Source organism: Phaethon aethereus (assembly GCF_964289735.1).
Source record: "Phaethon aethereus genome assembly, chromosome: 1".
NCBI lineage: Eukaryota > Metazoa > Chordata > Aves > Phaethontiformes > Phaethontidae > Phaethon > Phaethon aethereus.
Window position 1 is genome coordinate 215,029,753 of NC_138575.1, and position 13,021 is coordinate 215,042,773.

Below are 13,021 nucleotides of genomic sequence, written 5' to 3' on the forward strand. Positions count from 1 at the left end.
ATTAACTCTAACCCAGCCAAAACCAGCACAGTTCTCTAGTTCTCTGGGATAGAAAATATTTTTAAATCACAGCAGCAGCATTTTTTATTAAAAAAGAAAAAAAGGCAGAAAGACTTCTCTTCCTGTCCAGGTAGTAGCTTAGCAACAGCTAAATTAAACAGTTTAATCCAAGATTATTTTTCAAATTATTGTTTTATTAAAATAATCAAACCAAGCATATGCATTTGTACTCATTAAGGTGTAACTGCTTCAGTTTTGGAAGGCATCCACCTGCTATGTCCCATCTCTGCAACACGAGCTGTGAAGTCCTTGCAGAAGGTAGAGGGGTCACCACCAGAAGTTAGGAGAGTCAGTGTGTCCCACAGGATTACAGAACAGTCCAGAGGAGTGTGGAGATGGGAGGAGGATCACACTGGCACCACTGAGATGCTGAGTATTTCCATGTTACAAGCCAGATCCTATGCCCAGAAAATACATGTGGGTTTACTGGAAATACTCTACGCTACTTGGAGGAGTTAAGTGCACTTATCTGCCCCAGGGCTGTACACAGTTGCTGAGAGTGGAGGCATTTCCCCTTAGAAAGACAGACAGAAGTTCTCGCATTCTGTTGACCTCTGGGGTTACAGAAATGGCAACAGAGGTTTAAAAAAAAAAAAAAAATCTATGAAGACATTTTAATTTTATATGAGATTTTAGATTTATGTAAACCAGTTTTCAAGAAGAACAGGGACTATTTGGTAAGGGCCTTGGAGTGTGTGTTTATAAATAAGTAAAAAAACCCAAGGGCCAGGCTTCAATCCGTTCAGAAAAGAGAGGCAAAAAATCCAGCTCCTATATTTAAGATTACGTTACTTGAATCAGAGTAGATCTGTTGGAATCTGGCATTTGTATTCCCATACTGGGAATACTAACTTGGAATAGTATTTCCATTTCAAGGGCATATCAAATGTTTAGTATTTCCATTTTGAGAGGAGCTGAGAATGTTCCATTGAGAATGTTCCAAAAAGAAAACAAAATTAATTCTAAAACACATTAGGGAACGCTTTCTGATTTAGCATAAGAAGTCCCTTGAAATAAATACAGTGTTAAATAGGGGACAATGAAATATTACTATCTGCCTCCTTCCCTCTCAATTATTTTGATCTTTAGTGTTACATATGCAGAAAACATTTTTAGTGCACAGTAAGAGTATCAAAACAAAAAGGTACCAAGGTTATCTACAGCGCAAACATGATCGTCAAACTGATGTTGCTTAGGTGGCCTTTCCTCCACCTGTATTTGATGCAGTCATTCCATTTAGATCTATTTCCAGAACCTGTAAAATCCCAGTGCTATTGCTAAGCAAGTGAATACGGAAGCTGTTAAAAAAAAGGGAAGGAAATTAGCTGACTCTTAAATTGTATCACCTTCTACATACAGGAAATTAACTGCAACAGATGGAAGAATGGTAACAACTTTAGAGCAGAGCCTCCTAAACTTCCTGAATCACTGCAGGTGTGATAGAATAATTTTAGAAGACAATGACTTGTCTTAGGTGTAATATCCCGGACAGTAGCACTGCCCAGGTGTTGAGACAGGTTGAATTCAGCAGCCTGAGGAGCTATGTTTGCAGGGACTCATCTGAGTAACCACGCTGGATAATACAGGGCAAAACGGGCTACAGTAACTTTTACTACTGTCACCCATCTATCAGAAATTCTGTTACAGGAACGATGGCTGTACCAGGATGTAATTAAAATGATTTCCCACTGAACAATATGACAATGAACTAACAATACACGTATCTGACACAGCATAAGGATATCTAGGCAGCACCTCCGAAGCCTGATGAGTTGTCTTTCAGATTTGTTAAGCTGCTGTTCAATTAGTGTTAGAATAATGCTAATTATGTTTCCCTTGGAACTTGTTCTCACTTCCAAATATAATGCATTACACTCTTTTTATCCAGCTCCAATACAATAAAAATTCCACTGGTTCTGTACATATTGAGAAGACAAATCTCAAATCAGACTGAAATTTGTTCTGCTCAGCAGGGGAAAGTACCAGTACTGCCAGGCTGCAACTGTCTGCAGGGGACTGAATGGGAGGCAGGACTGGTCATTCTCAGACGAGTCCTGAATGACAGATAACTTTCGGGGTAAATTAAATTACCTTAGGAGAACTTTTGTAGCAATGCCGCCACATAAACAGCTGCCCTGCAGCAAGCAGAGGTACTGTCAAACTAGTCAAGGTAGTAAGTTTTTTTTTTAAAGTCATGTCCATATTCCTCCTAATCCCAGTTCTGGGCACAATCCTAGTCCCAACTGCAGCAGAGTCTGTATGTTCCCATCTCTTCTGTGTTCTATGTCACATTTCTTCCCGCTGGGTGGGGGATTTCCCCCACCCAATCCCAGTTGTCTGCTGCTACACATCTGACCTCTTGAATTCATTTAGCATATACTTTTGAATAAGGTTTTATACAATCCAAAATACAATACTGGTACTCACCTCCTTGCCTATTACATACCTGCCAAATAACGTATTGTATCGAGTTTATTCGATTCCATGAGTGTTTTTAAGGAGGCTATTTCAGTGTCAATTTTATTACTGATTTCTGAGATAACACTGTTGGTACTTGAATCCTGAAACATTAAAAGAGAGCACATATTTGACAGTGGTCTCTAGCCCTTTCAGCTTTGCAAAGCCAAACAAGAATACCATGCTACCAGAAACAAGAGAAACAAATTTCCAACTTATCACTGAAGTAAAATACAGAGCTGGTAAGAGACCTTAGAAGAGACAGAACAGCATTTAATACAATCCAGGAAGAATATTAAAGAGGGATATAGAAAGAGAAAACTCAGATCATGCAGACTTTTGTCTCTGATATGCCTGTGCCTCCTAAAGGAAGCTCTACAGCGAATAGATAGGACACCTAAATTTTCACGAAACAAAGGTTTACGCATTTACAAGCCATATCCAGAAAAGGGAGGAGATGCTGAAGATGGGACGTGTCCATCATCAGCTTCTTGGACTTCAGCGCCTGCTAGCAGCTTTGAGGACATCCTGCCCTTGAAATATTTGCTTGGTGGTAGCCGCCTAAACCACCTCTCTGGTACAGCTGATCAGCTCATCTGTTAATACTGCGAAGGGCAGCACAGCAGCGCACATCCCACCTGTAACAGTCTGTGCATAAGATACTCAGGAAGCGAGAGACAAGGCTTGTATGACTCCTGCCTGAATGTGGGATACATACAGTCCTTCTGCGGGATTCTTCCTGCAAATCCCACAGACCTAGGCAACAGGCATGTGCAGGAGCTGTGAGTGATACAGCGCAGCCTTTTGCTTTACCACATTCAAAAGTCTATTAACTTTCATGAAAGTTTGGGGGTTACACAACATGTGATGTGTAACTGCATCTGGCTCAATAGAAAATGAGCTTTGTTCAAGACTTACTTTTTTATGAAACTCTGTAGTTGCTTCCATCAGTTTCCTCTCCTGATCTGTAAACTGTGGATAAAAGATAAATTACAACTGTAGTAACAGAAAAGACAACACAGAACTGAAAAGGTTATCTTCATAGACCAGCTTACCATATCCGTCACTCTGCTCCGTTCCAGGTTTATGTCTAGCTTGCTGTCAGCTCGGATTTTACCGGTTTCATTCTTTAACACAAACAAAGATTATGAAAATCAAGAAGTGGGCCTGTGTGAACCTCATGAGGTTCAACAAGGCCAAGTGCAGGGTCCTGCACCTGTGTTGGGACAACATCCAGTATCACTCCAGGCTGGGGAATGAAGGGATGGAGAGCAGCCCTGCCGAGGACTTGGGGGGCCTGGTGGATGAAAAGCTGAACATGAGCCGGCAGTGTGCGCTCGCAGCCCAGAAGGCCAACCACATCCTGGGCTGCATCCAAAGCCGCGTGGCCAGCAGGGTGAGGGAGGGGATTCTGCCCCTCTGCTCCGCTCTGGGGAGACCCCCCTGCAGTGCTGCATCCAGCTCCGGAGCCCTCGGCACAGGTAGAGACATGGACCTGTTGGAGTGGGGCCAGAGGAGGCCACCAAAATGCTCCGAGGGCTGGAACAGCTCTGCTGGGAGGCCAGGCTGGGAGAGCTGGGGTTGTTTAGCCTGGAGAAGAGAAGGCTCCGGGGAGACCTTCTTGCAGCCTGCCAGGACTTAAAGGGGGCTGATAAGAAAGATGGGGACAGGCTTTTTAGCAGGGCCTGTTGTTACAGGACAAGGGGTAACAGTTTTAAACTAAAAGAGAGGTGATTCAGAGTAGATCTAAGGCAGAAATTTTTGACAGTGAGACACTGGCCCAGGTTGCCCAGAGAGGTGGTAGATGCCCCACCCCCGAAAACACTGCAGGTCAGGCTGGACGGGGCTCTGAGCAACCTGATCTAGTTGCTCACTTTACAGGGGCTGGACTAGACGGCCTTTAAAGGTCCCTTTCAACGCAAACTATTCTATGATTCTAAAATAACTATTTACTTTCCCCAATAGGAGTGTGTAGGTACTTGCTGTTTACTTACCATTAGCTGCTGTTTAACTTGATCTAATTCAATTTTCATTTTCTAGGTGCAGAGGAGGAAAATAAAAAATGATTTTACAAATTCAGAAAACTGCTGACCAAGTTAATCAGTCATGTAAGCGTTACCACTGCATGCATGCAATTACTTTTCCCTGATTATTCTCCCAACAGAGCAATTTGTTCTTGATTAAATAACCGAACTAGTGTGTTCAATCTGTATAGCCACATATAATCTGCTGTGAATTTTCCTCAAAATAAAAGGTTATTTTGTAACAATGATGATAGTTTTATTCTGAAATTAAAGACAGCAGAAAAATACCAAAATGCTATCAAGCAAAAGTGAAACATGTCTTAATCACCAGTTTAATTAAATTGTTGTAAAGAAATGGCTGACTACTCTCCCTGCATTGTATGGTTAATGGTGACAAGACTGTACCAGAATAATCCTTAAATAAAATTAAGGAAGATTCTAAGATGTGTAGATTTTTTTTTTCTTTACAGAAGAACTGAGCTAGTCTTATAATTTGAAGTATATTTTTATATGATCATAGAAGTTGTAGTCTACAAACACTTAAACTCTTGATAAAAGTATCCATTTTTAAAAAATTACTTTTACATTTATGTTTTGTTCCACAAGAATGTACAACAGGTATAACCCAACATCTATTGCAATTAAACTGCTTAATTAAAAATATTTATTAGTACCTCATTCTCTGCTCTCAAGTTTGCAAATTCACTTTTCTCCAGGATGACCATATCTTTTCGAATGGAGTCCAAATGTGCCATTATCTGCTGTAAAGTTATTTCCTTAGAAACAATAAAACATGTCAATGATTAAGCTGCACAGTTTCTGGTAAGTAAAGTAAGGAGTTTTAGGTCTGAAATTATGAAATTAGCTGCTGCAAAGCACAAAAATGGCGAGACTCTTCAACAAGAAAGTGACAGAAACAGAATTTTATAGCTGCAATTTGTTTGAAAGACTCAAGAGGCTTTTGTTTTGTGCTTTTTCTGTTGCTTTAATACACTAATTCTGAATTTAAGCAAAAAAGCTAGAGGTATTAGTCTAAGTAGCTATGAAATGAAATAGACCCGAAACTACAGGTTAGCCCTTCATTCTCTTCTGTTTTCAACGAGCGTTCTGTAGCCTACAAACCATTAATGAACATTTGAATCCAGTTCCTAAGTAAGCACTTCCATTTCTTGCCCACAACGTCATCAAAAGCCAAAGACTTAATGATACAAGTATCACACTGTCCTCTCAGTGTTCAAGTCTGATGGACACTAGTAAAACATTGCTAAAAAGCACTGAAAAAAGCCTTCCTGCTGTTTGGCCTAACAAGTTCAGAATTGCCAGCAAAACGAAGAGCTCTCATTCAGACTACAAGCAAACAGTATTTCTCAGATCCTATGTTGAACTGAATTCATTAAAATATGCCCTGACGCAACTTCCACTGAAGTCTGACTAGTCCGCCAAACACAATGAAGTTTTTACAATTCCTGGGAAACTTCCGTCGCATTTACATTGAGGAGCTACTTTGCCTTATCCCACCTTAAAACATTCAGTCTCAACACTGACTACAGTATAAAAAAACAGTGTTTCTGCCTGTTTCCATGCAAATTATATTTGGGAAACTGACTTTCTTTACACATAATAGGATTTCCAAAAAGAAAGGTTTCCATTTTGGGGGCGGGGGGGGGGGGAAGAAACAAGTTCCTGTCTTCTTCTCAGACTTACAGAAAAAAAAAGTTCAATAACTTTTATTAGGAATAAATGCCAGTAAGATATAAATCTGTTGGAAGTAAGGCTCAGCAGTTTAAATAAAATAGCAATGAATGCTTAATTGCATTAACTCACTGAAGAGGAATGGCACATAATTTCAGCTTGCACAGCCCTCCTAAGTAATTATTAAAACCATTACTGTGCATCAGAGCTTTATTATCTTAGCTCAGATGTCTGGCCTACAAGAAAAACTGAAGTTCTTTTTATTTTGGCAATTTGTTAAAACAAAACTTGTCACCACCTCTATTATCAGCAGAAAAACCATCCGTGCAACTGATTCACTGCCTTCAGATATGGCCACGGACATCAGCTTGAATATCTAAATGTAGGAGACACCTCGATACTTTTTGCTTGAGTGCAGGCTGAGGTGTTGACCTGACTGGGGCAAACAGCTAGGTTTACATCAACAACCAGACAATTCAGAGCCTGCTTCTGTCCCCGAGGGCACATGACACACCACAGATTACATCCAGATGGCTAAAATGTCTTCCTCCTAAACCAGGATGGCTCTGTCCACCCTGCCCGGTAGGAACAGTTCCTGGCCCTGCACTTTCAGGTAAATTGTGCCCAGGTTGGGGAGCTGAGTTGGCACAGGTCAAAATCAAGCCAAGGTGCTGCAGTAACTGTTGAACACTTCGGACAACCACGTGGTGGTGTTTGAGCCCACACCCTAGCCATGTTTAGCTTTTGCTACAGGTATAGTTTTAGAAATGCAGAGTAAAATAATGAAATAGTTTTAATAGTAGTTTTTAGTTTATGAATAGGAAAATAGGACAAACACAGTGTATCTCAGAACAGAGTTCACATCTTTACTATAGTAAAGACACTGACAGTTTTCTGGTATTTTAGGTGGTCTTGCTATTGCTCAGGAACCCCTCCTTGCATCTCTCTTCTGCCCTCAACCGCTGTAAAGTACAGTTAAAAGTCTGGTGTCACCACAGAGCTCCTCAGTAGCAAATGAAGCAATCTCTGCATTATATTTATACATTGTGGCTGCATTTGGAAAACACTCCTGTGAGACAAAAGGTGTAAGAGATCACTGTTCTCAGTACCACCCTGAAACTTAGGAAAGTGAACTGTTATAGTACTATAGACAGTTGTTCACTTGTCTTTTAAATACGCAAATCTGAGGCACTATAGCCACAAAATGCTGTATACATACGCAGTAGATTACTTTTTACCTGCTGAGCCTGTGTAACCATATCCTTATAGACTGTGTCTAAGCTGACATTCGACAGGGTTATTAATGCCGATACGATGGTCTCCGCTTGTTCCTTCCCAAAGCCTAGAAGACAGTTGAAGGATGACAAGTTAAGGTAATATTAGAAAGCTGGATGAAGAGAAGAGCAAGAGGTACGTAATAAACTGGGACACTCAAGCACTGTACCTAACTACAGTAGCAATGGGAAGCCACACAGTTACTGAAAACTGACAGCGAGGAGCCAGTAACGTAAATTTTAAACAGAAAAAAACACAGACAATGCTACAAAAACATGAAGCACATTAACTTTCAATATACTGAAACAGTCTGTGCAAGCAGCAGACAGGAGGACCAAATTTCTGTACATTAGTTGCATTGTGTGCATTGTTCTTGCATTACAGAAGTAATTCAGCAAAATTTTACTTCATAATGAACCTTCGCAAATTCTGTTAAAACCAAACTTACCTCGAGCTACAACGCATGCATCTGATAGAATAATAAAATTAAAAGGTAACTCTGCATACACTGAAATTGTTCTGCACAGAGATGAACACATGCAAAACTCATTTTAAAACTGCTGCATTGCCTGCAGGATGAATTAAAACTGGGATTTTTATTTTCTAATGATAAAAATTACACTTTGTCTATAGCTTAGTACAATTCCGAAGTGTTAAAGATGATGTGCAATCAATAGTAGAACCCCGCCCAGCTGTCATTTTAGCCATACCTGATCTAGTGCTGAGAACTTTTGCCGTAAAGATTTATTTCCAGCAGTCTCACTGACATGTTGTGTTTCAACTAGACCATTTTATAAAGTGGGATCAATCAACTTTGTGTTGAAAAATGCTTTCATTTCTCTCATTATGTAGAGAAATATGCCACTGCTCCCTTCTAAAATAGTGGTGCTGTCAAGCTGCACCATTGGTTTACATTACTAAAAAAGCTACGCATGCTTTATGACAGTTTCCTTCCAAATACTAAGAGGTGTGGTAGTATTGCTTCAGTTCCTCTGAATTTTCAGGGTTACGTAGGTTTTTGCCAATTCATTGTTTTGTTCTTTCTCTACAGCAGGAACTGTCCTTGTTGCATTGAAATTTGGAAAATGTGGAGGAATTCATATAAGCAAGAGAATGGAGCCTGAAAACTACCTGCAGCAAGACTAAATGCTTCTCTCACTTTTGTGTCATGTATAGGTTTTACCTATAGAGCCCTGTCACTGTAGTACTGAAGTATTTGTAGAAGTTCTGGAACAAATTAAACTGAATAACACAGTGTACCAGCACCAGGCAGACTTCACCCCATGAGTTCTAAAGGAACTCAAAGAAGAAATAGCTGAATTAGTACTGGGGACAGTAGTGTCTCACAAACTACCTCGGTTACCCGAGCACTGGAAATGGCAAATACAATGCCAGTTTTTAAACAGTTCCAGAAAGGATGTAGGGAACTACAGGCTGACAAGTCTGACATGCATGAAAAAAAAAAATATTGTTAGTGGACTGTTAGGAGTCTTCTAACTAGTAATACATATTATTATTAGACCCAAATAGTGGAAAAAACCCTAACCTCAGACTGGATCAGGTTCCAACTGTCACTTAGGAGAAAGATCTTGGGATTTTAAAAGACAGTTCCTAGTCTGATGAACATATCAACTCAATGCTTAGTAGGAATCAGTAAAGCAAACGACACCCTTAGGGATTACTAAGAAAAGGAGCAGAGAACAAAATAGACACAACATTATGTCACTGTTGAAATCCATGGGACATTCAGTTGTCAAAGAGTGTCAGCAGCTCTTCCCTCACCTTTGAAATTGGATGCAATAGAAGTGGAAAAGATTCACAGAAGAGCATCAGGAATGATCAGAAGCATGGAAAAGCTACTGCTCAAGGAAAAATTCAACCTGCTAGGACTCTTCTATTTGGAAAAGAATCATGGAGGAATATGACAGAAGTTTACATAATCATGAGTAACATAAAAGATCAAATACTCATTCTCTCTTCCCACAAAAGAGCTGAGCGGGCATCAAATTACCCTCGCAGAAGCCAGGTTCTGCATAAATAAAAGGAGTAGATTTTTATTCTGTAAGAAAGGATATTTTGGGTACTAACTAGTTTATAGTGGTCCAGCGACTGAGTAAGCTTGTGCAAAGAATTCCACTGTTACTAAAACTCACATCTGACTCAAAATACCTCCAGGGTGAACAGAGCTGGAGGCTTAGAAAGTACAGGAGGATGTGTCACATACATCTGCCCTGTTTTAACACTCTTTTGCGGGCACTGACTCACAGCTGCTGTCAGCAGACAGAACCCAGGGCTAGATGGACCTTTAATCTAACTTCAGACAGCCACAATCACAGAATAAAAGTGCAGGTATTAAGAATGTATCACAGCACTATGCTGCTGCAAATATATATACTTACGAAAAAAACTTAAGTTACTATTAGCAGGCTAGTAGAAGGAACTTCTGTCAAAGCTTCCTTTTTGCTAGAAAACAGTTCTTTAACTGTTACTGTTACTTTACATTTGTTACCTCTATGTTCCTTGGCTGGAAGCACTATATAAACTTGCCTAGAGCTACAAATAAGGTAAATCTAATGTAATAGTTATGTGTATGGTTACAGGGGCATGAAACAGTGTCAGATGCCTCTCCTTCACCAGCCTCCTCGAGAGGCTGCCAAAACAATTTATAATGCGAATATTGGTACTTTGGGAAAATTGATGGCACTCAAAGTTTTAGTACGTAAAGTTTTCCTGGAATTATTTATCAGATATCACTTACCATGGGCTTCCAGATCCTGCACTAAAGCATGGGTATCAAAAGTTACCTTCCTCTGCTCCAGGGGAGTGATTTCAACTCTTCTGACATCATATGACTTCCTAATGAATGTGGCAGCAAAACCTGGAAGTGGCAATGTGGGATTTAAACTTAACCTGGTTTATCATGCAATATTATAATTTTAATTTCTTTCATCATAGCAAAGTTGCATGGATGTTGCAACAAAAAGCTGGGTTCTTTTGATAGCTTGGTTGCAGCACACATCAGAAACCATCAATCGCTTTTCCAAAGGAAATCTATACTAACTAGGACTCATCAATCTTAATTACTATAACTAGGAAGCTGTGCATATTGATACACTAAAAATAAAACCACCACAACTAGTTGTTCAGAATGAATTTGTTGGTTCACCAGGCAAGTAACTGGGAAACAATGCAATATGATGTTTGTACCCAGTACCTCAGAGATAGGTATTAAAGATACACCCCTTTTATTATGTAAATGCCTTCCCACAAGATGTTTCACTGCTGCTCCTACTTTATTTCAAGCATATTTTTCCCTTCATCTTATCTTTATGGGGCTTTCCATGTTACAGATTCTGTTCTGACAGATTCTTTGTTATCTAAAAAGCCCTGTTACTTCTAAATCCATGCTTATTTGAAACTCCTCTCACTGCTGGCGCTCTGCATTAACCAAAATGTTGTTCTGTATCTTATCTAGACTTTTACTCAAAAGCTTTCCATCATTATAAACACAGGGAAGTTATATTGTATCACTGCTAGATAAAGTTAAGTGCCGCCTTGTATCTACTCTGAAGAAGTGACTATAACTAACCCAGCTGTAGTATCCAAACCAAAGTCTGTATAAGATTTACGATTAAGGAGACAAAGGAAAGATTTGTATTTAAGTGCATGAACACTGAATACTATGTACAAATAATTTAAAATAACTCTAAAATTTACTGCAGAGTAAAAGATTCTTTTTTCACTAAGCGTTAATAGCTTTTAAACACACAGCTCTTTGTCCTTTAAATGCGTTACTGGATTTTTTTTCCCCACTAGATTGAATATATATATATATATGTCTATAGATCTCATAGAATCTTTGGGTTGGAAGGGACCTTTAAAGGCCATCTAGTCCAACCCCCCTGCAGTAAGCAGGGGCATCTTCAACTAGAGCAGGTTGCTCAGAGCCCCGTCCAACCTGACCTGGAATGGTTCTAGGGATGGGGCATCGACCACCTCTCTGGGCAATCTGGGCCAGTGTCTCACCACCCTTATTGGGAAAAAATTCTTCTTCTTTCAGTTTTAGTCAAACTCTCCCCTCTTTTAGTTTAAAACCATTACCCCTTGTCCTATCACAACATGCACTGTTAAAAAATCTGTCCCCATCTTTCTTATAATCCTCCTTTAAGTCCTGGCAGGCTGCAATAAGGTCTCCCTGGAGCCTTCTCTTCTCCAGGCTGAACAACCCCAACTCTCCCAGTCTGGCCTCCCAGCAGAGCTGTTCCATCCCTCTGAGCATTTTGGTGGCCACCTCTGGCCCCACTCCAACAGGTCCATGTCCTTCCTGTGCTGAGGACTCCGGAGCTGGATGCAGCACTGCAGGGGGGTCTCCCCAGAGCGGAGCAGAGGGGCAGAATCCCATCCCTCGACTTGCTGGCCACGCTGCTTTGGGTGCAGCCCAGGATGTGGTTGGCCTTCTGGGCTGCGAGCGCACATTGCTGGCTCATGTTCAGCTTTTCATCCACCAGGATCCCCAAGTCCTTCTTGGCAGGGCTGCTCGCCATCCCTTCATCTCCCAACCTGCACTGATACCAAGGGTTCTCTCTCAGAAAAACTAGTATTACAGCATGAACCCTTTAGTTGCCCCCTAGACATGCCGCCTTCTCCTCTCGCTTCACTCCTACATGACTCCATGCACAGTGCTCAGCCCAAAGCTGCCTTCAGAACTCAGCGACAGTTTCACAGACTGTGTCCCAGACACCATTTTTTGATGCCTTTCCACACCCCTTGGCTAACTCCCATTGCGCCTCAGACATCCGTCTATCCCCACAAGCTACTCAACCGACTGCTCCTGCCCCCTCCACGCACCCCGTGCTGCGGCCCTGTCACATAGCCCCCGAGGAAAGCGTTTTGCGCTCCCGCACAGGCCGCACTGGGGACAGGCCCCCACGACAGCTCTCAGGCAACCGTCTCCGCCCGCCAAAGGCCCAGTGCGGCCTCCCAGGCCACCTAAGAGGCGCCGTGGCTACTCCCTACTACAGCAGGCAGCCTTGTGCCCGCTCCTGCCGCTTTCCCTCCTCGCCCCCCGAAGGGCTGGGGGTCGCCTGCTTGCCCTGGGCTTGTACAACCCCGCGGAGGGGCTGACGGATGACTCGCCGGCTCCCTACGGGCCACGGGCCCGCGCACAGCCCTCCGGCTCTCCTCACCTCTCTGAGGAACCGGAGGCAGCAGGGCCCGGAGAGGGAGCCGGAGCGGGCCCGACCGGGAGCCGCTGCCGCCGCCCCGGGCGAGGAGCGCGGCGCCGCCCCAGGCGCCCCTCATCACAGTACGAGGCCGCCGCTTCCGGCCCGCGCCGCCAGACACCACCCGGTGCCCCCACTACGCAAGCGCCGCCCGAGACCTTTCCGGTTGCGCTCCGGGTATTGTAGTCCTCAGCCGCCGGGAAGGGGCCCGGCTTGAGGGCGGTGGTGCTGCGCCGCCTTGCGGAGGGGAGGAGCGACAGCGCTCACTGCGCATGCGCAGGCAGCGGCGAG

The 13,021-nt window shown here is 42.4% G+C and overlaps 1 protein-coding gene across 1 annotated transcript; it reads right to left on the minus strand.

Moving 5' to 3' along the window:
* Positions 1-1,242: 1,242 nt before the first annotated feature.
* On the minus strand, positions 1,243-12,809 carry CCDC90B (coiled-coil domain containing 90B; the record flags this gene model as incomplete). The annotated part of the gene is made up of 9 exons (XM_082007204.1): positions 1,243-1,358; positions 2,507-2,621; positions 3,436-3,489; positions 3,573-3,644; positions 4,512-4,553; positions 5,216-5,317; positions 7,472-7,575; positions 10,267-10,386; positions 12,695-12,809. 9 exons carry the CDS (start codon positions 12,807-12,809, stop codon positions 1,303-1,305), a joined length of 780 nt encoding a protein of 259 aa, XP_081863330.1. The 3' UTR covers positions 1,243-1,302.
* Between the last annotated feature and the right edge of the window lie 212 nt (positions 12,810-13,021).